Consider the following 27008-nt stretch of genomic DNA (forward strand, 5'->3'; position numbering starts at 1 on the left):
ATGTAAGTCTCTAACCCATTAGAGTTAATCTTTGTGAGTGGTGTAAGACAGGGTCCCAATTTCATTCTTTCATTCTATATGCGAATACCCAGTTTCCCAGCACCACTTATTGAAAAGACTGCCTTTTCTCTGTTAAGTATTCTTGGCTCCCTTATCAAATATTAATTGACCGTATATTATTATTTTTGAAAAGGTTTATCAACCACTTACATTTCTTTTTCTGAGGATTATTTTAAATAGCAAGTTCCTATTGTGCATTTATAGATTAGCATAAATTATAAATATTAAGTTTATACCTAAGTCTTTCAAAGGAATATTTGTTTTCTGTACAGCTGGTCATACCTATAATTCTAGGTAGAAACCACTACCTTCATTAGCCATTATAGTGTACATTTCTGTGTGATAAAATAACGGCATTATTTCATCAAATCTGATGACCATATGCAATTTATCAATAATAATAATTAACAAGAAGAATAATCCCAAGTTCGTTGACTTCCATCACATAATATAAATACCCAAATTAACTTAACATTGTTTGTGTGACATTTTTTTCTAACCAGTCATAACATTGCATGTATCTAACGTAGGTCTTTTATATCATGATCTTACCATCATTCTGGGAAATGACTAGGGAATTATGACCTTATGGTTCTCACTCAGACCGTTTCATTCAAATGTAAAAAAATATTCTAAGATAATGACAGTTGCTTGATAGTGACAGGCCTGCTATTTAAAATTTCTTTGGGAGAGGCTTGAAATATAGAGTGTTATCAGAGAAGATTCTGAAGCAGAAAAAAATGCCGTTAATTGATAAATGTCTGATGGAATAATTGTTACAGTAGGTGTAAGTTAAAAGCAACGGAATTCTCTGGAACGGCTGATACTGAAACTGTGGAGTGAGATTGCGAACGGGGTTTCTGAGGTACTATTGGGAAGTGCTTCTTGGAGAGGTCTTAGAGTTTGTGAATTTCTAAATTTTTATTTTTTTTGTACGTGGAAGACAACCTATGTTGTCTGTATGTGCTGAGGTTTGTTAATTTTATTTGTTGTTAATTTTATTCTCTTTTTTTCTCCTGGGCAAATAATGATACAGTGCATTCAGTTTTTCAGTAAGGGTTTATATTTTTCCTCGTTGTGGTCAAGAGAAAGAAACAGGCAGTAAATGGTCATTTGTGTGGAATTTCCCAGAAAGTACACAGTGAACAGCAGGGCTGGGGGTGGCCCTGAGGCCAGAGGTCAGGCTGGAGCCCACACAGTCCAGGCACACTGTGCGCCCTCTTCGGTGTCTGAACTAGTTAATACCTGAGTTTTGGCTTGTTTTTTCAGTAGACAAACTGTAAATAATTCTCACTGGAAGTTCTTTCTGGACCTTTGTGAGCCAGTGTTAAAGGACAGTTTGAAGGGGTTGAGGCGGGCGTGGGGGAATACGTACACAAGTTTTAATGATTAGTTCTTATCAGTAAAACGGTGGAGAATAACAAGTTGCCTGCCTACTTCCCTGGACCGCTTTTGAAGATCAAATGAGGCCACGTTTGTCTTCATAGTCAGTCATTTTCAAACATTTATGACGTTAGCCTTTTAAGTCCTCTTAGCATTCAGGCCTCCCTGCAGAACTGGGGTGGGCGTTATTGTTACCTCCTTTTACACCTAAGAAACCTGAGGCTTGGATTTGCTCAGACAAGGCTGGAACTCCTACGCAAGACTGTCAGACATCCCTTCAAGAAATTCACAACAATTCGGAAGGGCCGATATTTAAACACATAGATGTGAAAATGTTCTTTAGAGGATAAAGCCATGTAGAAATATGTCATCTGTTCATCATTGCTGTCATCTTTATCACAGTGATAATGTTATCGCCGCTTATGTCAGTGTGGTTTAGCAAAACATTTTCTTCCTTGCCTTAGAGAAACTGAAAAACCACATTTGTTTTCTGGTATAAAAGTAGTACTTGTCTGTTTTTTCATTCAGGTTTTACCAATTGGAAAGTATATACAGATAGTGAAAAATCAGAGTGTCATAACTCACCGGTAGATAACCTCAATTTTATGTATTAATACCTAAGTATGTATTTGTTTAAATCTATGTACGTACAGGTTTAACATGGGTACATTGATTCTTCTTCAGTGGGGGTCTTTGGGGGTCTTAGAGACCGACACCCACTTGCCTGGGGTGGTTTGGGTGGGATCTTTTCTTGAGTCACTTCTGCACCTTCTTCCCCGTGAATCTCAGATGCCCAGAGAATTCTCAGATACGAATAGAGCAGAGGGACTTCCCTGGTGGCACAGTGGTTAAGAATCCACCTGCCATGGGTTCGATCCCTGGTCCCGGAAGATCCCACATGCCGCGGAGCAACTAAGCCCGTGCGCCACAACTACTGAGCCTGCGCTCTAGAGCCCGCGAGCCACAACTACTGAAGCCCGTGTGCCTAGAGCCCGCGATCTGCAACAAGAGAGGCCACCGCAGTGAGAAGCCCGTGCACCACAATGAAGAGTAGCCCCCGCTCGCCGCAACTAGAGAAAGCCCACGCGCAGCAACGAAGACCCAACGCAGCCAAAAATAAATTAAATTTTAAAAAAAGAAGAAAAGAGAATAGAACAGATACTAAGGGTTGCAGGCCAGGCTCAGACCCAGGTCGACCAGTGATCTTAGCCACACCCTCACCTCCATGCTGTGCTCACTCACCTGGATGTAACAACAACCTGATAGGTAGTGTCGGGGAGGAAGACGTTTTCCTCTACCTTTCTGGGTTCTTCTGGCTGGTCTAAGAATGAAGTTGACGAGAGACAGATTAACAGGAGAAAGTCAAACCGAAGTTTAATAACGTGAATACATGGGAGAGACCAAGAAAAATGAATTCACCAAGATGGCCGAAGCCCACACTTAAATGCCATCCTCAGCCAAAGACAGAAGAGGCTGTTGAGAGTGGGGAGAGTCAGTTAGGGGAAGTTACCAGGAAAAGCACAGTAAACAAGGGTGATTGTGGTACACATTTCAGTCATCTCCTTCTCCATTGATAAATCGAGTTTCTAGAGATTTGGTCAACCTCCTTTTCCAGGGACAGAGCGGGAGATACCCTTACAGATGGAGATTTCCCTTACAAATATGTGTTTCTTACAAAAAGGCAGTTCCTACTTGGTTTTCAGAGCCCTTTCAGTGTCTGCTGTTTACCAGAAAATAACTCGCTTAAGACAGTATGCCAAAGAGATGTATTTTAGGGTGGTAAATTCTGCTCCCCTTTAGTAGTATGTGGCTATTTTTCTGTTTTCTTCATTTTGCTTTTCAGCACTGTAGTCTCTTCCCATAATTAACATGGCTAAAAAGAAAAAGTAACCTTCAAATTTCTTTTAAAAAAATAGAAAGCCTGCTGGACTTTGGGCTGGATTTAGATCCCAGCTCCGTTATTTAAATAACCTTGGATGAACCTCTGAGTCTGTTTCAGCAGTAAAATGGTGATAAGAATATCTACTCACAGAATTATCTTGAGCAGTAGGGATATAAAATGCCATCCTCATAAAGTAACGCCGAGAATCATTAACTACTTGCTACTATTGGGTCTGTGTACATATGAAAAAATCAGGACCTTTCTGTATTTTGAATTCCATGAAAGTTCAGGTGTATAGGGTTGTATGGGGTGGAGGTTATATACTGGAAAAGTTGCAGGCACGTATAATGTTTTTGCCTCATAAGTTGTTAAGGGTGTTCCATATCCTTCAAAGTGAAAGAAGTCTCAGGATAAGTGGGTGAGTGGTATCCAATTTAAGGATGATGGGGATCCACCTGTAACTAAGAGAGCTCAGAAGTGGCTAGTGGTTCTTCCCTTGTACATGTAGTAGTATTGCTCTTTGACTTGTGAGCACAGCCATTTTCTACAAGGCATGTCATTTCTGGGCTTTGCAGTTTCAGTCTGGCTTTGAAAACTTTCATTAAAACGTTACCACCCCATTTCCAATTTCTTCATACTAGACTGGCCTATCTGAAGGTCTTATTTTCCTTTCCTGGCTCCATCTTAGCAAATCAAGAGTTTAAAAAAAAAAAAAAAAAAAGAGTTTATATACCTTTCCCTGTCTTTTTGTTTAAAAGCCCTGGTACTCTCAGCAAATTCCATGTGACCAGGCCGCCTAGAGAGGTGGCAAAGAATAGAAATTCATTTTTGGATTCCTCTCTGTGGAATTACCCTCTTCTCTGGTGTTTCCAGGCGCTTCTCAACCTCATGCCTACCGTACTAATAGTTTATTGAAAATTCAGAAGCCAGCAACCTGATGTTGGGCCTGCAGAAGAAGTCCCCAGTGTTTGTCCTCAAGGAGTGTATGATTTAGTGGGACTTAGACAACACTGGGAATTCTACCACGTTTTCCCTGGACACACAGTCTGTACCCTGGGCCCACTCTCCGATGTCCATTGCTTCTGATGAGCCCTTAAGCCTAGACATGTTTGTTTGTTTGAACTCAGAAGGGGAGTTTTTCCCCACCTCAGAGATTGTCTTCATTGAAGAACAGAATTAAAAGCACAGTATGTGTGTACACTTAAAAACAATCCAGATACCTGACAACCGTTAGGAGATTGCTCCTAAACCAACAGGTACGCTGGTGTTTCATAAAGTTGTTATTTGCAGAGCTTTGTCTTCCGTAACTGCTTGTCTTTAGAAGCCTGCCTGTGTAGAAGGGAGACCTCTGAGTATTATTTGCTACAAACAAATAGCTTCCAACACTTCTGCAAACTCCTTTAGCAGGAACATAGAATCAATAATCCAGGGATTAAGAGCCAGCTTTGTGGCTTGGGTTTGGTGAGTTGTAGCTCGACCTGGGACCAAGAAAAATAAATTGGGTAGTAAATCATTAGGGATTTGTTTTTCCAGCAGACTGGGTGATTGAGAGTTATGTCTTATAAGGAGGTAATTTCTGCTTTACTAAGATACTGTATTGAAGTATCTAAATATCTTTAGAATATCTTCTTAGTTTTTCCTGTATCTTTTTTTTTTTTTTTTGACCACACCACATGGCATGCAGGGTGTTAGTTCCCCAACCAGGGATTGAACCCAGGCCCCCTGCAGTGGAAGTGCACAGTCTTAACCACAGTCTTTCCCCCTGACCTGCATCTTTTTTCAGTTAAATAAGGATTTAATTCATACCAGTTACAATCAAGTCACTGCTGCGGATCTCCTTTATGCTCACATTATTTTAATTTAATGTTTAAATTAATTATGTTTTAGAATTCGGTAACACATGTACATTGTACCGTAAGTTGTACAGTGAACAGTAACTCTTCCTTCCCACTCCTGTACCCCAGCTGCCTGACCCCTCCAGCTGCCCAGTCCACAAACTCTGTGCCAGCTTCTTATATATTCTTCCAAAGGTAACGCCATACATGCATAAACATCTGCGTGTGTAATATTCTTTTTCTCTCACAAACAGTGCTAGCATGCTGTGATAGACATATTTTGGTGGTCCTCCCAGTGAACTCCACCTCCTTGTATGTAAACACTTATGTAATTCTCTCCCGTCTTGACTGAGCTTGGCCACGTCACTGGCTTTGGCCAATGGTGGCTTAGCAGGTGTGATGCAAGCAGAGGCTTGCTAAGTGCTTGCACACTGGGGCTTGTTCTCTGTGAATGCTAGCTATTGTGACACTCCCTCTCAGAACCCAGAAACACCCAACTGTGAGGTAGCCGGCCTAGCCGTGTGCAGAGGCTACATGGAAGAGAGCCAAGGTCCCTGCCAACCGGCGCCACCATCAGCCTGCCAGCCATGTGATGAATGAGCCATCTTCCTGGACGTGGAACCTCCAGCCCCATTCAGGCCACCCCAGAGACGAGCTTCCCCTGCCAAACCCTGTCCAAGTTGAAAAACTGTGAGCTGTCATCAGAAGCCACTGAGTTTGGTTTGTCACGAGCAGCAGATAACCGAAATACTAGATGCACTATATATTCTTTTTTCTTGTAAAAGATTTATTAATTATTTATTTATTTAATTTATTTTTGGCTGTGTTGGGTCTTAGTTGCAGCACGCAGGATCTTCGTTGAGGCATGCGGGATCTTTCACTGTGGTGCGTGGGCTTCTCTCAAGTTGCGGCATGGAGGTTTTCTCTTCTCTAGCGGCGCGCAGGCTCCAGGGCGCGTGGGCTCTGTAGTTTGCGGCTCACGGGCTCTAGTTGAGGCACACGAGCTCAGTAGTTGTGGTGCATGGGCTTAGTCGCCCCGTGGCATGTGGGATCTTAGTTCCCTGACCAGGGATCGAACCCTAGTCCCCTGCATTGTAAAACGAATTCTTTACCACTGGACCACCAGGGAAGTTCCTAGATGCACTGTATATTCTGTGCCTTGCTTTTTTCACTGAACTATATATTAGATACCAGTCTATTTCACTGTTTATAGAGTTGCCTCATTCTTTTTAAGAGCTAGATAGTATTCCATTGTACATTTGTGCAGTAATTTATCAGCCTCTATTGATGGACATTTATGTTGTTTTCAATCTGTTGTAGCATCTAATATCTTTGTTGCATGCTTCCTTTTGCATGCAAACAAATATATTTATTGCCTAAATTCTTAGAGAGTCACTGGGTCAAAGAATATGTGAATTTGTTATTTTAATAGATATTGCCAAGTTGCCCTCCCAAGAGGTAACACTCCCACTAACCCTGGGGAGTGAATCAGTGGGTGCCAACTTGAATGGTGAAGACCATGTCAACCTCACATGTGAGGTTGGAATGTTATATTTCTCCTTTAATGTTGCTTTTCATATATTGAGAAGCCATTTGCATTTCCTTTTTGATGAACTGCCTTCTTTTTTCTGTTGGAATGTTGGCCTTTTTCTTTTTCGAAGGAGCTCTTTATATATTAAAGGAATTAGCTCTTAATTTGCTTAAGGTGAAAGCAAGTCTTTTTTTCTCTCGGTTTATCTTCTGCCTTGGTTTGAACAATTTTTTTTCCTCTTATTGTGGTTAGATATACCAAACTTTTATTTTATAGCTTCTGGATTTTCTTGCTTTTGTTTTGTCATATTTAGGCTTTCCCCACTCTGGGATTATAATAGATATTCTCTTGTGTTTTCATCTAGTATTTTTATTATTTTGCTTTTTACATCTTCATCTTTGATCTGTCTGAAATGTCTTCTGATGTATAGATTCCAAATTTATATTTTTCCAAATAGGTTTCCCAGATGTCTACCCAGTCGTCCGTTAATACTGTTATGCCATGTCATCCTTATCATATACATTTCTGTATTTACACCACAGATAATTTCAGTATGTTTTTTGAATCCAACAAATTTTTGAGTTGCTATCTCATAAATTACTTAATTGTCCCTTTTTCTCTATTTTAAAATTTTTTTTAAATTCCTTATAATTATTCATCCCAAACTAGCTTGTGATTTCCTCTGTGGATATACAAATGAATATTTATAGTCTGTTTTAAAAGTTATTTAAACTTTCATCTTGTTAAGCTGCTCAAAATCTGAAGTTGGAAAGATAAGCATTTTATGCACAGGGACAGAGAAGGTCAATCCATGTAATCGAGCTTCAGCTGAAGATGAGTAGGATTGTGTAGGTGTCGAGTGACATGCTTTTTTATCAGGTGCCATATATAAAGGCCTGTGCCCAAATGTCTGAAGCAGGTAATAGTACTGGTATAAAAACTATATCTAGTTAAGAGAGTGGTGAGGCTGGGGCCCTGCGAAAGGGAAGTTTTGTTAATAGAATGGCTGAGGCCACATCATGAGAAGAAATCAGGAAACTACACTTGAGCTGTGATACACTAAGAAAATGAATCCGTTTAATTTGGTGAAGCACATGTCGTTTTTAGGTAATGTCTACAGCGGCCCTGAGCACCCGGCAGGGCAGCGACTCAGCGGAGGCAGCACTAGAAGTGCCTTGTTCAGCCCAACTTCCTGTTCTTCCAGCTTTCCCCCTCCCGCTCCTCTTGGTCCCCTTGGCACTGCTGTGCTCACTCCCGTGGCTCAAGGGGCGTCCTTCGAGACCTTTTTTCACAGGCACTGTGGTCTGGCCCCATGGGCTGGGAGGTCTGCATTTGGAACATGTGCCCTATGGTTGTTAAGTTTAACCCCTGCTAAGAGAGTGAGATGGACACCCCTAGAAAGAGATGCAGAATTAGGGTGTGGCCTATTCTGTGTATTTGCATTCCAGCAGGACCTCCAAAGTTTAAGCTGAAAGGACCAAGTCCAGTGGGGAGATTTCAGGTGTCAGCTGGAGTTGGGGAGGTCTCGTGGGACTTGTGCCCTTCTGCTGTGGGCTGCTGTGCTCTCTGCCTCTGTCATAGGCCTGCCATGCTTGTTCTATGCGGGTCAGCCCCATCGTGCTCTCCTTTCCCACAGAAGCCTTCATGCCTTCTACCAAGGTGGGCAGTTGACTTCTGGGTTCAGAATCACAGAAAGTCAGAGCTAGAAGGAACCCCTCTGAACCCTTTCATATGATAAGTAATGTCTTTGTAGCTTTCTTCCCCTCTTTTGATGTTCTCATACTCTTGGGATGTTTGGACACCAGTGGTATTGTTTTCCATTTTCTCAGTGCCACACAAGCTGGGAGATTTTAGAAAACGTTTAGTTTTAAGGATAAAAAATGTTCTTTCTCTTCCTTTTAGATCCTGCCTAAGCTTTCCTGGCCTGCTCGAGCCTGGGAGCCAACGATGAGGCAGAGTTTTGCCTTTGACAACAATGGCTACGAGGACGGCCTGGATGGCGCGCGCCCCTCTCAGACGGCCGCCGGCACCCTCAGCATCGTGGGCATGACCTGCCAGTCGTGTGTGAGGTCCATCGAGGGCAGGCTGTCTAGTTTGACAGGCATCGTGAGCGTTAAGGTCTCCCTGGAGCAGGGCAGCGCCATGGTGAGGTACGTGCCCTCGGTCCTGAGCCTGCCTCAGGTTTGCTGTCAGATTGAGGACATGGGCTTCCAGGCCACTGTGGCGGAGGGAAAGGCTTCCTCCCAGCCATCCAGGTTCTCGCCCGCCCTGGAGGCTGTGGTCAAGCTTCGGGTGGAGGGCATGACGTGCCGGTCCTGCGTCAGCTCCATAGAAGGCAAGATCGGGAAACTGCAGGGCGTTCTGAGGGTCCGCGTCTCGCTCAGCAACCAGGAGGCAGTCATCACTTACCAGCCTTACCTTATCCAACCCCAAGACCTCAGGGACCGTGTGAACGACATGGGGTTTGAAGCCGTCATCAAGAACAAGGTGGCCCCCGTGAGCCTGGGACCTATTGACATCAGGCAGCTCCAGCGCACCCACCCAAAGGCCTCTCCGGCTTCCGTTAACCAGAATGGCAATAACTCAGAGAGCTCGGGGAGCCAGGGGGTGCCCCTGTATCTGAGAGTGGATGGAATGCACTGCAAGTCTTGTGTCCTGAACATCGAAGAAAATATTGGCCAGCAGCCAGGGGTTCAGAGTATCCAAGTGTCCCTGGAGAACAGGACTGCCCAAGTCCAGTACGACCCTTCCCGCATCTCCCCAGGGACCCTGCAGAGGGCCATTGAGGCTCTGCCACCTGGGAACTTTAAAGTCTCTCTACCCGCTGGAGCGGAAGGGAGTGGGACGGACACCAGGAGCCCCCAGGCGCCCGGCGTGCCCTGCGCTGCAGTGCTGGCCATTGCTGGCATGACCTGCGAGTCCTGCGTCCGGTCCGTCGAGGGCCTGGTGTCGCAGAGGGAGGGAGTGCAGCGTATCTCGGTGTCTTTGGCTGAAGGGACAGGAACGGTTCTCTACGATCCATCTCTAACTCACCCAGCAGAACTCCGAGCTGCGGTGGAGGACATGGGATTCGAGGCCTCCGTCCTGGCTGGTACGTGGTTGATGCTAAGTTCCTTGGATTTTTAGCTTCTTTTCTGAAGAGGACACTGATTCTGTGTTCTTTTTTTTTTTTTTTAATTATTATTTTTGGCTGCGTTGGGTCTTCGTTGCTGCTCACGGGCTTTCTCTAGTTGTGGCGAGCGGGGGCTACTCTTTGTTGCGGTGCGCAGGCTCTGGGAGCACAGGCTTCAGTAGTTGCAGCACATGGGCTCAGTAGTTGCAACACACGGGCCCTAGAGCTCGGGGGCTTCAGTAGTTGCAGTGCGTGGGCTCAGTAGTTGTGGCGAGTGGGCTTTACTAGTTGTGGTGCACGGGCTCTAGAGTGCAGGCTCAGTAGTTGCGGCTCACAGGCTCTAGAGCACAGGCTCAGTAGTTGTGGCTCACGGGCTGTAGAGCACAGGCTCAGTAGTTGTGGTTCGCAGGCTCTAGAGCGCAGGCTCAGTAGTTGTGGCGCACGGGCTTAGTTGCTCCGTGGCATGTGGGATCTTCCCGGACCAGGGCTCAAACCCGTGTCCCCTGCATTGGCAGGCTGATTCTTAACCACTGCGCCACCAGGGAAGCCCCTGTGTTCTTTTTAAAAAGAGTACTTTGGGAACACCTGGCCCTTCTCTCTCCAAAGGAAACATCATCATTTGCTCTGAGATTTCTCTGCTAAACAAAACAGAATAATGAAGACAACAGGACCCTGGTCTCACCACCTGGAGCCCATTCTGTTGAAAGTGGGAAAGAAGGGAAGGATGTGATGATGGTTTCCCTTCCCACCCACCCCCGACCATGGCTGTGAGAAGAGGGGGCGTGTGACAGCCTTCCCAAAGCGAGGTGCCCACATACCTTGATGCCTCGTCGCTAGACAGTTTCCAGGGTGGTGGCTCTCCCCAGGCCCCCTCCCACTGACCCACCAGCCACTCACTTGCCTGTTTTCTCCTCCACTTCCTTCACTCGGGAGCCCGGCAAGTTGTCTTAGCGTCTTTCATGTTTCTGCCCCTCACCAGGCCTGTGTGAGCTGTGGGCTGCTGAGCAGCGAGGTACCGTCCCCCCCCCCCAAGAGCTTATGTGGTAGCAGGGAGGGGGAAACCACGCGGGGCAGCAGGTGTGAGCCCTGTGGGGGGGAAGGGGGGCGGCTAGGGAGGGCTCCCTCCGCGGGGGGGTGGTGGGAGTGAGCCTGTGAGCCATGGGAGATGGCAGAAACCCGGCCGGCCCGCCTGTCCTGCCCCTCATGGCTGACTCCCACCCACTCCCCCGCCCCCAGGAGCCCTTCCTAGGCCCCTGCACCACCCACCCCCAAGGGGAGCGGGTGAGCCATGTGGAGTGACTGGGCCCCAGTCTGGGCTCTGTCTTTGTACCAAGTTTCAGGAAGGAGATTTGTTCTGTTTTGTTTTTTTTAAACAAAAATCAATAAAGAAAACTGGAACAGTAAATCCTGTACTCAGAAGGTAAGACATGTAGTATGTAGTTGCCATCTGCTATGTTTGTATGCGGTTTAAAGTCTTAAAACAGTGGAATCACGTTATCGGCAGTAAAAAGAAATTTGCATTGAACTACATAATGCAGAATAATTGAACTTGACTAAGTAAACCTGGAGAGAAAACAGGGATTTTTATTGGCCAGAATTATGAGAATTATGTTTAGCCCAAGAGGTATTTAGGGAACCAGATTTAGCAAATAAAAATACAGGACACCTAGTTAAGTTTGAATTTCAGATAAACAATGAGTAATGTTTTAGTATTAGTATGTCCTGTGCAATATTTGAGACATACTAAAAAATTGCTGTTTATCTGAAATTCAATTTTACCTGGATGTCCTGTATTTTACCTGGCAGTCTTAATTTGGGATAAACCATAAGTGTGCTGGTGACTGTCTTTTATAGCCACTTCAATGCGAAAAAGGCATTATTTGTATTTGGTCGGCCATTCTGGATTGACCGGGGCTCCTTGAGGACAGTCTTCAAACCATGTGATTTGTTTCTCCTTTGACTCCGCAGCACCCAGCACACAGTAGGTGTTTGTGAAGGAAACGAAGGAGAAAGGAAATAATGGGCTGGGACAGGCAGGGTCTCAGGTCAGCCGATGGAGGGAACTCTTTAGAGAGATTACAGAGCTGGAAAACCAAACAGGAACGGGAGGGAAAACAGGAAATTAAAAACCAGGAAAGCAGCCGCCACCCACAGGCGGGAGGGTCTGAGGGAAGGCAGGTGCTTAGTTTACAAGAGCCCAGGGGCTGAGCTTGCCTGGTGGGAACTGGCCAAGGGCAAGGCTATGGCAGGAGCCGGGCCCGGTGGAGAGATGGCAAACACTTGGGTCCTCCCCCTTTCTGTCCTGTTGTTTCCTGCTTGTTACCTTCATGTGCCAAATTTAATCGGAAACCAGTTGACAAGGGATCCTGGGAAAAGTGGTTTGCAGGGGTCAGCCCCTTGGTAGTGGAGCAGGGGGAGGGATGGAGGGAAAGGGTCTGAGAGCCTACGGGCAAGAGACAGGCATTGAATTTCAGTCACTTACTTGACAGCTAAAATACATTTAGACCTGGTTGTAGAAGGCAGCTGTTATTTGTTCACTTGTTTGCATGGTAAGTAGTTTTTGAATGGATGAATGGATGGATGGATGGGATACATGAATACAAAGTGAGGAAAATTCACCTGTTACGTATAGCATGTTCCTCTCACCCTCATAAGTGAGTGATGTCACTTTGAGGGCACGGTTCCCTCACCCCCGCACGTGCTGTGGGTCTTCTGGGGCGCGGGCCCTGTGCCAGCTGCCGTGGAGTGCTCAGCGGCGGTCCCGCACCTGCCCACAGCGGTTCACACTCTCCCGGGGCAGCAGGTCACAGAGGCCCCTCGTATCATCCAAGGCAGGTTAGAACAAATGTTGTAACAAGGAAGGTGTAGGTCAGATGCTCTTGGGATTCAGAAGAGAAGGAGAGAATCCAACACCCGCTTGTGGGGCTCCCAAGGACATGACGTAGGGGGGACCATGGAGTTGGGCGTGGATAGGATTTCAGAATGGATAGGATCTGAGCAGGCAGGAAAGGGCAGGACTGCACGCTAGGCAGAGGAGACAGGCCAGCACCCTGGTGCAGGCTACCGTCCTCTGCTGCTGGATCCTGGAAGGGGGTCCAAACTGGTCTCCCTGCTTCCTGCCTTCCAGCCCGGTCCCCGCCCAGCTTTCACAGCCATCCTGTCGCGCGGCTGACCCTCCTGGACCATCCCGTCTTGTATTGTGAGTGGAAGAGTCCTCATGGCGGTCCCTAAGCCCCTCCCTCACCCAGCACCTTTCTGGCCCCGTCTCAGTGCCTCTTACCAGGCTTGTTCTCACCTCAGGGCTTGTGCTCGCGGTCTCCTCTGTCTGGAACGCTCTCCCTGCAAATCCACACAGTGTTCTTCATGTCATAGCTGCTCATCCAGACTCTTCCCAGAGCCTGTATCATTTTTATTTAGAAATATATAGGTTTGTATCATACATAGTTTTGTAATCTCTTTTTCACCCTGTGACTTATCATAAACGTAACTTATGGGTCCATCTGTGTGTCTGCAGTACCACGTTCAGTGGCCGCATGGCATCCCAGCATATGGGTGTACCATGACTTCGTTTCCTCTTTATTTTTCCCACCTATTTTGTGTGGATGTCGTTGTAAATAATACTGATAGGATTGTTGTGACTGTAAATAAAATTGTCCGTGAAGACAGTCTTCCAACTACGTGATTTGTTTCTCCTTTGTGCACATACTTAATTATTTCCTTGTGATAAATATCTGAAAGCATAATTGCTGGGTCACAGGGTATCAGCATTATTTCATTCCATCACAAATATTTATTGTGCCCCTACTAAGTGCCAAGCAAGTAGAGGTACTGTTTTTGATAATACTGTCAAATAGATTTCCAGAAAGTCAAATCAATTTATATGCCCACCCGTAGTGTTGGCATAGGTTGATCAAGGACCCAGTAGCATAGGCTTATTTGGGTTTTTGTTAATTTATTTAACTTTTTTTAAAAAATATTTATTTATTTATTTGGTTGCACGGGGTCTTAGTTGTCCTTAGTTGCGGCAGGCAGGCTCCTCAGTTGCAGCATGCATGTGGGATCCAGTTCCCAGACCAGGGATCGAACCTAGGCCCCCTGCATTGGGAGCGTGGAGTACTGTCTACTGCGCCACCAGGGAAGTCTCTAAACTTTTTTTTTTTTAGCAATCTCCAGAAGCCCAGAATTTAGTTGAGTTAGACCTCAGTGTTGGAGGTCTAACGAATACTACTGAAATTGTTGACAACAATATTTGGGTAGAAAGGCAAGTGAATCCAGGAGGTGGTGATGGACTGGAAAAAGGGGGAGGGGCTGGACAGGTGCAGGAGGGCTTGGTGGGGGTGGGAGCTAGAATGTTAAGAGCTGACATCCAAGGGGTGGAGTCATTCTGAAGAAGGACAAAGTCCAGGAGAGCAGGGCTGTGCTGGGTGAGGTGATGGTCTCTGCGTCCAGAAGGTGGAGGGCTGTAAGGCCGGAGCACTGGAGGGTCTTCGGCGAAGGTGCTGAAAGTATCCATCAACTGCACTCTTAAAGTGAGTGGAAGTAGTTTTAGCACTTTCCAGAAAATGAGCTTCTATGTTTTGCAGCTGTGGACTTTGAAGCAAGGAGAGAGTTCATCATCAAATGATGTCATTTTTTCCTACATACTCTTCAAGGTATTTTGTGTCATCACAAAACGGTGACTTTTTGGAGTGATGAAATTTTCTGTATCTGGATCTGGTCGATGATTAGTTACATTGATCTATATATGCGTGGTGGGTGGAGTAATGGCCCCCAAAGATGTCTGCTCCCTGACCCCTGGAACTTGGTGGGGAAAGGAGAACTTTCATTATTGGAGCTGGACTATTGGAAGTCCACATGGAAAGAAATTACCCTTGGTTATCACCTCAGACCTACACAGAAGTTAATTTGAAGTATATCAGTGGCCTGAATGTGGAGGTTCATTTAAAATAACCGAGGTGCTAGAAGAAAATGTCATGAATATTTTCAGTGTTGCGGTAGACACATCTATTAATAGAGCACAAAATGCACTCACCATTGAAGTCGGTTTAGTTGACTCTAAGTTGGGCTTCATTAACATCAAGGACTTCTTTTATCAAGAGAAATACCGTTAGATGAGGGTGAGAAAGCAAACCACAGACTGGGAGCCAACGTTTGCAGTGGGTACAGCTGACAAAGGGTTCCTGCCCAAAATGTATGTAGGACCTAGACAAAGGATGAGAAAAGGGCCAGCGACTCAACAGAGGTGTTTTGGGGCATTTTGATTCTCATGGGGAGGGAGAGGACCTCTGTTAACCAGGATGTGGCCAGGTGTAGAAGCTCGATTCCCTGCTGCATGCCTGAGGGGTTTGGGGCAAAGCATTTAATTTCTTGTAACTCTTTTCTTCACCTGTAAAATGGGGATGGTAGTAGTACTTGCCACAAGGCTATGTTAACAGTTAAAGGAGGCCAGACATGTGCTTAGCAGGGTGCCTGGTGTGTTCTTATCACTGCTGTTAACCGTCATTGTCTCGTTACAGCATTCATCTACCCAGAACATTCCGTCCTTGCAGTATCGGCGTGTTTTCCTATGTATGGAATCGAGTGCCTCCGTCTGGCTGTGGGGAGGGAGAGGCAGTGACGGAAACACCAGTCCCCCTTTATCTTCTCCAGGAACTTTCATCTGAACATTGTCAAGCTTGAGCCTCCGGAAAAAAAAATTATCCATTCTTCTAATTTGAATGATTTGTGACATTCTATCCTAGAAAACTGTTCCAGCAACCACGCTGGGAACCACAGTGCTGGGAGCGCCACGGGGCACACAGCGGCTGGTACACCTGTGTCCGTGCAGGACACGACTCCCCAGACCGGGGGACTCCCTGCAAACCACAACCCCGGCCTCGTGTCCAAGTCCCCTCAGGCCTCCGAAACCGTGGCCCCGCAGAAGTGCTTTCTACAGGTCAGAGGCATGACCTGTGCGTCCTGTGTGTCCAACATAGAGAGGAACCTGCAGAAAGAAGCTGGTAAGAGGTCTCCACCATGCCAAGCTGGGATTCTGCTGTAGATGGTAGCGTGTAGACTGCTGGAGGCCACAGTCAGCACCGTGGGGTGGTGTGCCCTTGGCACAAGATGCCCTTGGGCATCACCACTGACTGCGTTTATCAGGAGCCCTGCTAACCTGGCGGCAGTTCATTGTATGATAGGATAGATGTTTGTCTAATGTTCTGGGGCAATTGGCATTCTGCTCTTTAAGAAGTACTTAGTTTGAGATAAAATGGATCTCTGAGTAAGTTAGCCGTGGGGAATCCAGTTTAAAGGTCAAGGTACTGTCATGGGTGGCCTCCCCAACTAGCTTGTCCTGGTAGTAGTCTGTGGTTTTCCCTTCCAAAGCCTCTTACGGTTAAACACATAAATAGCCTGCATTCTGTCCTGTTGTCATTGTAAATCATAGCGTGCTGTGGAAATGCCAAAGTTTTGTCCTCTAAACGACATTGCCAATCTGGTTTCTCAAACCTGAGAGTGCAGCGAAAATCCTGTCCCAATTTTTTGTTTGGAAAATATCTTAACTGTGACTCTGCTGGCCTCCGGGGTCACCTTCTCTCTTCCTGTGGCTCCGTACGTGGGTCCTTCTCCTCAGGCTCAAGGATGACATGTTTCCCGCCTCCTGCTCGTCAAACCTACAGCTCCCTGGAGCTCTAGAAGGTGGCTCTCAAAGCAAGGTGTTCTAGGAGCTCCTCTGTCGCCCGTGGGCTGGTGGCTCAGAAGCTAACCTGTGTCTCACAGGGCCCATGATTCTCTTCCCGACTTGAACCCCTCATACTTATCCCTTATGACATTCTTTCTAAAGCACATCATTCCTTTCATTTATGTGAATGAGCCTTTCTTTCCCCCTTTAACTAAACAACAGTGGTAGCAAGATTGTCCGCAGGATTTCTTTTTCATTCCTGAAAGTGATTAAAAACTGAAAAAGAGTAAGGAAAACCACTTTTGAAAATTATTTTTTTCTCCTGTGTCTGGAAGTGGAGAAAAAAGTACGTCTGTTATGTGACAGCAGTTGCCTGCTGCAGACCCTGTCCCTTCCTTTGAGGTGTGTGCCCGCACCTGTGTCCCCCAGAGCCTGACTCAGAGCAGAGCCCGCTGGGCCAACAGCATGGGCTGTGCCTGGGGGTGAGGCAGGCCTGCAGCACCTCACACGCCCCCACCCCCAGACCCACTGAACCAGCGTCTTTGCTTTAACCAGGTCCTCAGGTGAGTCATATGCCCGATAAAGTGTGAGGAGCATCGTTCTAGAACAGTAGCTCTCACGCTTGGCTGTACATTAGAATCACCTGGGGAGCTTTAAAAATGGGGAAAAAAGATGCCTGGTATCCACCCTGAGAGATTCTGATTTAATTGGTCTGGGTTAAGAGTTAATCACCGGTCAGGTGATTGTTAAAAGTTAATCACCGGTCAGGTGATTGTTAAAAGCCCTCTCCCCTGCCTCCACCCCAGGTGATCCTAATGCACAGCCAAGTGTGAGAACCACTGTTCTAGAAGCTTCTGGGACAGAGTTTTTTCTTTGTTAGCCTATGTTGAACACGTCATCCCAGAGGCCTTGCCTGGAGTGTTCCAGCTGTGCCCTGCTGGTTTCAGGGATTCTCTCTGTGCTGGTTGCGTTGATGGCTGGAAAGGCAGAGGTGAAGTATAACCCGGAAGTTATCCAGCCCCTGGAGATAACGCAGCTCATCCAGGACCTGGGCTTCGAGGCAGAGGTGATGGAGGACTACGCGGGCTCAGACGGCGACCTCGAGCTGACTGTAAGCACGGCAGCTGGGCTGGAGCGGGGGCCGGGGGTGCAGGCCTGAGTCAGCCCGCAGAGGCCTTCTGACGGCAGCCGGGGCTGTGGTCAGGACGTTCCCCCTTCTTGCATGTATCCTGCTCGTTGCTATTGGGTTTTCCTTTGAAGCCAGCGACAAGGACCTGCTCGTTTCGTGAAGGAATGTCCACTATGTCAGAAAGTCGCAGGCGCGCGTCCCGCCAGGTCCCGCCAGGCGCGTCAGGGTATCGGGAGGAGGAGGCAATGGCGTTGGAGGAAGAGGAATTGGAGACGGCGGCTGTCCTGAGCTTGTGGCTCGAGGGAGTTGAACAGGAACACGTCCCGTGAGGCCGAGAGGAAGCTGGAATGCCAGAGGCGTCTCGAGGCCCCGGGACGGGATGGGAGTGAGCGAGGCAGCCGGGGCCACCCTGTAGGCACAGGCGTGTCTACAAGGTACTTGGTGACCAGAGTGTCCCCAGGCGCCCAGTCCGGGCTGAACGCCGGGGGTGGTGCTGTTTCCAGGGCTGCCGGGGAGCGGAGGGACGAGGCGCTGGTATTGTTTCCTGCCTGCCCACTGTTGCCAGCGGCGCTGGTCAACAAATCATCGAGGACAGAAGATAGCTCTAGCATTTCAAATATGCTGTGTTCACAAGCACTTCTGCGCAAAGCTCTCTTTGTGCAAATAAAGGGAGGCTTAGAAGGAATCCACAAGGAATTGAGTAATGCTGTTTACCGAAGTGAAAGGGTCTTACTTCCTTGCTGTGTTTAGTCACTGCCACTAGCGGTAAGTAAATGTTTGAAGAAAAAGTACTGCGGACACAAGTGGCACTTTGAGCAGAGCAAATCCTTTGCCCTGGCCGGGCCTCGGTGTGCGTGGAGGGGCACAGTGTAGCACTCGCTGGGTCAGACCTCCAGGGCCAGAGGTGCACATCTCTGCTCACACTACGGTGTGCAAATCTAGAGCAACACTATCAGTGGGGAAGGTGAAAACATTTTTTTGAACAATGTTTGTTTTTTTTTTATTACAGTGTCCTCTAGTTGTATTGTCGTCACATGCTCAGGCATTTTATGTCTGTATTTAATTTGTATTCTGGGAAGTGCCGACCACTGATACTCAGAAGGGGGAGTTGTCCGGCTTGCCTAATGCATACTACAGGGGTGGCTGGCTCGCTTGGAACTGCTTTCTCAGCGCACACAGCACGGGGTGGCAGAAATGCATAACCAGCACAGGGCGTAGAGTGCTGTGAAAGCCCATTGTTAGCAGAGCTGGGAGTCGGGCCTCGGTCCTTGCCATCTGCTTAGTGATTGGTCTCCTGTACCTGAGTTGGGGAAGAACCACTGTTTATATCCCCGAGGCTCCCGGGGGAATGTCCGGGGTGAAAATCTTGCACCTGGGGGTTGTAAGTCCAACATCTTGGGAAGGAGGACGGACTTGTGGCTTGCCTGTTAACCCAACTCCCTGTGAGCCTTTGATGGGATCCTCTGGATCCTGGGTCAGTGGGATCTTTGTCATCCTTTGCCGCAGATCACGGGGATGACCTGCACTTCCTGTGTTCACAACATAGAGTCCAAACTCACAAGGACAAACGGCATCACCTACGCCTCTGTGGCTCTCGCCACCAGCAAAGCCCACGTGAAGTTTGATCCTGAAATTATCGGTCCACGGGATATTGTCAAAATTATCGAGGTAAATCATTTATCAAAAAAATATCGTACCCACCTTTTTAAAAACAGTGATTTATAATCATCATAGAAAAATGAGCAAAATATAGCTAAGCAAAAAAAGAAAAAAAAAATCACCTAATCTAAAATCCTTCAAGTTTTCCCATGGAAATAAGGTGACTCAATTTGTGAGGGATTAGTAAATATCAGATAATCTGAGGGGGGGAAATCAGTGAATGGGTAAGAAAAAGATGGGGAGAAAAAGACATTATTATTGTTTTAATTTCAGATATTCCCTGAGAAACAGCAGTATTGCCAAGATTCCTGGCACATGGTATTAAACTGCCTGATTGTGGGAATTCCCTGGCGGTCCAGTGGTTAGGACTCTTCACTTTCACTGCCGAGGGCCTGGGTTCGATCCCTGGTTGGGGAACTAAGATCCCACAAGCCATGCAGCGTGACCCAAAAAAAAACTTGCCTAATTGTAATTTTTTTAAGTAATATTTACATCTGTGCCAAGTATCTACAGACCAAAGGAATGTTGGTGTTGGGAAGAATTACACTGCGTTTGACCACTCTACTAGACCTCCTTTACAGCTGGAGAGTTTAGTCATTTCTCCTTTGGAAAATCAATCACAGTAGTTTTCTGTACTCCCACCCCCATCATTCCCTCACTTTGTCCACAGACATTCTGTGTCCTCTCTCAGGTCTGTATCATATCACACCAGGAGAGGATGAGCCTTAGTGGTGATCTGAATGGGTCAAGACGGTCAAAACCGAACAAGATGAACTCACAACAACTAATGGTGGAGTTTAGCAGGAACTACTGCTTATGAAATTCCTTATGAAATGAAACATCTCGTAGCAGGCTTCAGGTTGTTTTAAATTTCCGTGTGTGTGTGTTAAGAGAGATGCTGTCTGTTGTCTGGCCATGCAGAGCTCTTTGAGGTGCAAGTACTGCTCCTGCTGTTGGTACAGTGCCTCAGTCTTAGAGGCAGACAATGCAGCTTCTTTATCAGATGAGGAGAGATTCCCCCGGAGAGGTTAGGAGACTTTGATCCCTGGTACCCAGCTAAAGGTTGCAGAGCTGGTACTCCAACCCAGATCTCCTAGTTCCAAGCTCAGTGGGCATCCAGTTTCTGAGACCACCCCACGGGTCTTACAGAGCAGTAGTGATAAGGCATTAATGAGGGAGAGAAGTCAGCTGATGCACTAATCCTTGCTGGCCTCCACCCAGCTGCCCAGCCCGCTGCAGTCCCCTCCTTGTTCTTACTTGAGGTACACTGCCAATGTCTGGCCCCCGTTCCTGCATTTCTGGGGCATCTTTTCCTGATGTAATTAGGCCGGTATTAGTTGTAAAGGATTTGTCTTTAGATGGCCTTACATGCTCTTTCTTCCAACATAACTCTTAGTTTTTGTGTAAAATCCCAACATCAGAGTCCCGGGGTCCCTCTTTACATTGTGCTGACTGACAGGACATTTCCTGACAACCTTTCCTGTATAATTTCATACAGGGAATCAGAGATTTAGCGACCAGATCAAATAAGATAGAGAGGGTGGAGGAGCAAAACGGTGAAAGAATTGCTTGAGATAATCCCTGAGAAAACCACAGATACTGCCGGAGCCAAGGTCTGCTCGTTGGGAGAGGCCTGGGCTGGAGCCGGGGGACCTGCAGCTGGATTCAGCGCTTCTGATGATGCTGTAGCTTTGGACGGGAGTTTAATCTCTGACCTTCAGTTTCCTCCTACAGAGAGCGATACTTCCGACCGCTTGATACTGGGGAGTCCGTAACTCACAAATCCCGAGTTTATAACTCAGCATCGATCAGCTCAGGGTGTGCTAAGTCACCTCCCGGCATCTGCTGGCTTTGCCGACAGAAGGAGCAGGAGTCGCCGTGGAACCTCCGACGGGATCTGTACAGTGACGTGGGGACAGAAGTCATGAGCGGAAAAACCAATACAGTCCTCTGAGGCAGTTTTAGATTAACTTTCTTATTTCCAAAGATGTAAAATGGTTTCTACTGATGCCTATTTTAACCAAGTGCCTTCTTTCTTGTTTCCTCTTTTTAATAACAAGGAAATCGGCTTTCATGTCTCCCTGGCCCAGAGGAACCCCAACGCTCATCACTTGGACCACAAGGTGGAAATAAAGCAGTAGGTAGAACACAGAAGATAAACTGTAGCTCTAAGGGCTGCCTCTTCCCTGGCCCACCTCTACCTCGTTCGGTGCTAATTGGTGTCCCTGCTACCTCCACCTTCCACGGTACCTTCTGCTGAATCAGTTGCCTTTACCCTCGTAATGTTAATCCTCTAAAACAATGCTGTTCCACGGTACCTTCTGCGGTGACAGAAACGCTCTATATCTGCACTGCCCAGTATGAAATGCAGCCAGTGTGACTCAGGGAGTGAATTTTTAATTTCACTTCATTTTAACTAATTTTAATTTAAATAGTTACCTACGGCTGGTGGCTAACAGATTGGACAGCGCTTACGTTGGGAGGAAGGGAAGAGTGGGTTTTTTCTTTTATAGTATTTCAAGACTTTACTGGAGTGGGTCGAGATCTAGGATCCGAGGACAGGAATTACGGCCAAGTGGAAAGAAAATGGCTCGGGCAGCAGGAGACCTGAGCTCGTTCACTGTCGCAGATGTTCACTCATTCATTCAACAAACACAAGACCGCTGTTGTATGCAGGGCGCTGTGCCGGGTGCTAGGGGTGAATAGGGTGTCACCCCTGCCTTAGAGGGGCCCTTGGTCGGGCTGGGAAGAGTGGGTGAGCAGTGATGCAGGTGGGTTCTGGGGAGTCTGGGAAGCTCACAAGCAGGGGACACACGATCTGAGCCTCAAAGAATGAGTGGAAGTTTGTCGGGCTGAGAGGAGTGGGGTAGGAAGCGAGGTCTTTTCGGGGCTTGGAGGCGGGGGCCTGGGAGTGTAAGACTCCGATCTCGCAGGCCCGTGGTCTTCAGATCGGCGTTGAGGCTATGCCTCCTAGAGCTTCCAAGAGCGCTTGGTTGGAATTTTGTGGATGGTGAGGCTGATGTGAGACCATGGCTGTCACCTGTGACCCCGATTTCAAACTTCATCGAGGCAGCTGCACTGTTCACACTGACTCTGTTTTCAGTAATAGTTTAAAAGTTGAATGTATACGTTTATACTAATGAAATGTTCCTTTTATCTGTTTCTTTCTTGGGGGTCTATAAACGATTGCAGTTTGAAAAAAGAGCGGTAGCAGCCATAGGCTGAGGATGGTCACCCTCTTTGGGGCTGAATTCTCAGCTTCCGGACCTCGGTTGCCTCACCTGTAGATTGGAGGTGCCACGTTGGCCACGGGCAGGCAGGGGCTGTGTCTAAACGTCTCTGGAGCATCCTGGCAGTGAAGTTTAGACCTTTGATGTTCCCCTCAGATGGCCGATGTAGGGAGAGAGCCTTGCTTTCACTTCAGCCCTTGCTGGTCTGTCCCAGACACGTGGCAGAGGCCAGTCTCAAACCAAGTCCTCGGGAGGGGCCGGGGCCGGAAGCCAGGTGACCGGCGGCACCTGATATGTCGGTGTTGCTGCGTTTCTTTCCAGGTGGAAGAAGTCTTTCCTGTGCAGCCTGGTGTTTGGCGTCCCTGTCATGGGTTTAATGATCTATATGTTGATACCCGGCCACGAGCCCCACGAGTCGATGCCTCTGGACCGCAACATCATCCCAGGACTGTCCATCCTGAACCTCGTCTTCTTTATCTTGTGTACCTTTGTCCAGGTGCGTATCGGGGGGCGGGCACACCTGCCCAGCGTGCCTGCGTGCGGCCAGCAGGTGCTCGGTCCTCTTAGGCCAGCACAGCCCCTCAGAGTGCTCCAAGTGCAGCTTTGTTGCCGCTTTCCCACCACCCAGCCAGCTGCTGCTTTCTTCTGTCTTATGACCAGCTGGGGGGCGTCCTCTAACGTGGGGGAGGACACAGGGCCTGGTTTCACGGGCAGTTCCACAGATGACCGGACTCCCCCTGGAACAGCAGCCCCCTGCGGCAAGGCTTGGTGATCCATTGCGTCTTGTTTGCTTATTGTTCAGCTGAATTCGATGTTAGAAGCAGCAGCTGGACCACCCTGGAGCTCGTGCTGCTCTCTTCCACGTCTTGGCTTGAACGACTGAAACGTGGTCCTGAGGAATCATAATTTAAAAGGGGCAGGCTTCGTGCTACTCCTGCCCAGGGGACCACATTAAGGAGCTAGCTGTATTTCTAGTGGGAAGTGTGCCTTCCATTTATTTTGGAATGAAATATAAAACTCCTGACTTAATATTAGAATATTAGAATTAATTAATATTAATTAGGATTATCTGGGGGCAAGTGTTTATAGGCTCAATTTGGTTTTTCCAGATCTTCATCTGCATAGAAAAAAACACATATTTACGTGCGTATGTGTGTGTGTGTACATGTTCACATACTATAGACACAGCCTTTTTTTTTTGCCGAAATAGGATAATACTAGATATACTGATTTATAACTGGCTTTTTCACTTAACCATGTACTGTGTACATCTCTCACACCAGCGGTTAGGGGTCCAGCACATTGTCTTCAGGGACCGCATAGCACTGTCCACAGTATGAACGCACCATGATTTCTTTCACCGTCTTGAGCATTCTCCTACTGATGGACATCTAGGTTGTCCAGTGCTCTGGGTCTTAAAGGTCTCCCTGGATCAGCCACTCCTGTGGCCAGAAGTCCTCTGAATCAGGAAGTACATTTCATACACGTCACTTATGGAGGAAAAAGCAATGTCAGCTTCGAGGGGGAGCCCAGGGTGTTTACAGCCCCGAGGGGCCTTGTCACAAAGGTCACTCTCCCTCCCCACCTTTCAGTTCCTCGGGGGCTGGTACTTCTACGTTCAGGCCTACAAATCTCTGAGACACAGGGCGGCCAACATGGACGTGCTCATCGTGCTGGCCACGAGCATTGCCTACGTCTACTCCCTCATCATCCTGATGGTGGCCATCGCCGAGAAGGCGGAGAGGAGCCCCGTGACCTTCTTTGACACCCCCCCTATGCTGTTCGTGTTCATCGCCCTGGGGCGGTGGCTGGAACACGTGGCAAAGGTAAGTGCAGCCTCAGGTTAAAGGAAGAACTGTTTCCTCAGTAACACAAACCTTAATTTATCTGAGCACCATGTTTAGGATTACTAATCGTACGCAATCTAGGGCAAGGCTTAAAGAAACGTGAAACCTACGTAGAATTAGGTGTTCTGACCACTAATCTCCAAACCGGTCGCTGCTTCTGAAATCCCAGCTAATCTGGTTAATTATTAAAACCTTTGTTCAGATGCATCGTGCAGTGGAAAGAACCCTGGATTTCGGGTCAGAGCTCATACCACCTCTTGGTACATAACTGAGTGTGTAGCTTCCTAGTCGAGAAATCCGCATTTCCACCATAGGGTCCTGCCATTTTTAGCACCCTGCGTTGTTCCCAGATTTCAATGTATTCTAATATAAGACAGTGGGACTCAGGTCCTAAAAGAAATTAAATTGAACCTACAAGAAAACAGTCAGTGGGCACACTGGCATTGTTTCTTCAATCTGAAATGTAATTCATAGAACTCAGTTGCACTGTACGCTCAGCGCGGTGATGGCACGGCTGCGTGTTGATGGGCAGTGAGTGACACTCATCCCGGGAGAGCCCGCAGGCGTGCAGAGGGGCCGTGTTACGGAGGCAGCCTTTTCTTGCAGGGTTTTCTCTAACACCAGCCTTGTGATTGATGGTCTGGGTTTGCACAGGCCAGCTTAGTATCGCTCTCATTTTACATTCTGGTTATTTCTTAGAGCAAAACTTCAGAAGCCCTCGCCAAACTCATGTCTCTACAAGCCACGGAAGCCACCGTCGTGACCCTTGGGGAGGACAACTTAATCATCAGGTGGGTTGTCTTTGTCACACGTCCTTGATCGATTTAGATCAGCCTGTGTGCTACACATCACACACCCATCGTGTATAGGACATGACACTAGACCTGGTGAGGGCCGGCAAAGACGGTACAGTAAGATGCCCCGTCTCAGTCCAGTTAAGTAAACAAGGCGTTTATATACTAAAAGATAAGCAAGGGTTCAAGGGGGTGTATGTTTGCTAGATGATGAGTGAGAGGTACAGGCAGTATTTCTGGAACTTACGAGAGGAAGACTAGTGGTGGTCAAGCAGAGCTTCACAGAAATGGAGTTTGAGCTGGGTCTCGCCCGCAGGATCTGGAGGATTCGGACAGGCTGAGAGATAGGGGTTCAACTTGCCAAAGAATAAAAATGGGAGAACTATTTTTCTTCTTTATCAGGTTGGTAGACATTAAAAACAATAATGCTCATTGTCGTTATTGCTGGGACTTATATAGCATTTACTATTTGCCAGATGCTATACTAACCTGTTTGTGTTTAATCTGTCCAAAAAAAAAAAGCTTTATGAGGAAGGAACTCTTACTACCCTTATTGTACAGATGCAGAGACTGAGGTTCAGAGAGGCTATGCAACTGGCCCAGGGTCACACAGGCATGAAGTAGTGGAATTAGGACAGAACCTACGCTGCTGGTTGCAGAGCCCGTGTTCTTTACACTTACATATACTGACTCTTAAAGCATATTTAATAACGTGGGCATTTTTACAGACTAAGGCTTCTGTATTTCCCCGGTCAGCCTCATTTTCCTCTTCTAGGCAATGGTTATTTCTAGGCCTCCCTCCCATTCCTGAAATCTCTCTGGACCCACCACTTTCCCCTTTAGCCTGTGATCTCACTTCTGACTTGAAAATAGAAACTGTGATGGGAAACCCATCAGTTTCCTGTCACTCAGCCTGCAAAGCTGCCTTTCCCCACCGCACCGGTGGAAGAAGAGGCATTCCCCCGCCGGGGCCTCTGCTTAGAGCCATCCTCTGTCGAATTCTTACCATCTCCAGTGTCCCTGTCTCTGCTGATTCTTACCATCCAGTACGACTTACTCCAGACTCTCCCACGACTGCAGCAACCATCGGTGCCCTTCCCACTGTGCACCCGCCAGTCCATCACACTCTTGCTGGTTTCCTAGCTGTGTCTCCGAGAGACAGGCCCCTGAGGCCAAGGCGGGTCCCTTCCTTCCCGAGGGCCACTGGGCGAACCTCTGTTGACAACGTGGACCAGTGAGTGAGACGTGAGGATTGAAAGTTTCCGAGGCTCAGGCTGACCAAGCACAGCAGCACCGGCTTTTGCCTGCGCACTGGTTTTTAAGTAAGAATCAGAATTACGGTAGTGACGGCTGAGATTGGAGAGTTTGCCGTGTGCCACGTATGCTACCCAGCACTGCGCATAGAAAATCGAATGTAACCCTGATGGCTGCCTCGTGAGGGGGGCGCCCTCGTGACCCGCCTTTCCTCAGGAGGAGCCTCCAGCTCAGGAGGGAAGTACCTTGTCCAGAGTCCGTGGCAGGTGAGCAGCAGAGAGGGGGCTGGGCCCCTGGAGACCCAGCCTCCTGCTCAGCCTCTCGCTGACCTGTCGTCTCCTGGCCGGGAGGAGCCCGTGTGACAGCGCGGCTGGCTCGTGACTGCTTCGGTGGCTCTGCACGGTTGTGTACCTTGGCTGCCTTTTTTCTCGTAAATTAATGACATGAGAGTGTCTGAGCTGTGCAGACGTTCAGATTGGGAATCGAGCCATGAACAGCTGCGTTTACTTTCTGCCTTTCATTTCGAAGGGCCTGTGACGGCAGGATGCCAGTGCCTGGGCAGCTCCACTGATTTGAGTACAAGGAGATGTGCATCTTTGCCAGAAGGCTCAGGCTGGCCGCGATGCCGGAG

General features: G+C 47.7%; 1 protein-coding gene across 1 annotated transcript in view; it reads left to right on the forward strand.

Moving 5' to 3' along the window:
* The window catches only part of ATP7B (ATPase copper transporting beta), a 76609-nt gene that overhangs the window by 28701 nt on the left and 20900 nt on the right, over positions 1-27008 (forward strand). The window contains exons 3-10 of the mRNA XM_068526455.1: positions 8594-9782; positions 15545-15802; positions 17412-17575; positions 19100-19261; positions 21313-21389; positions 22804-22978; positions 24075-24308; positions 25029-25120. Coding sequence (XP_068382556.1) covers positions 8594-9782; positions 15545-15802; positions 17412-17575; positions 19100-19261; positions 21313-21389; positions 22804-22978; positions 24075-24308; positions 25029-25120 — 2351 coding nt within the window. The remainder of the gene's footprint in view (positions 1-8593; positions 9783-15544; positions 15803-17411; positions 17576-19099; positions 19262-21312; positions 21390-22803; positions 22979-24074; positions 24309-25028; positions 25121-27008) is intronic.

This window comes from Eschrichtius robustus, chromosome 18 (genome assembly GCF_028021215.1).
Source record: "Eschrichtius robustus isolate mEscRob2 chromosome 18, mEscRob2.pri, whole genome shotgun sequence".
NCBI classification, from domain to species: Eukaryota; Metazoa; Chordata; class Mammalia; order Artiodactyla; family Eschrichtiidae; genus Eschrichtius; species Eschrichtius robustus.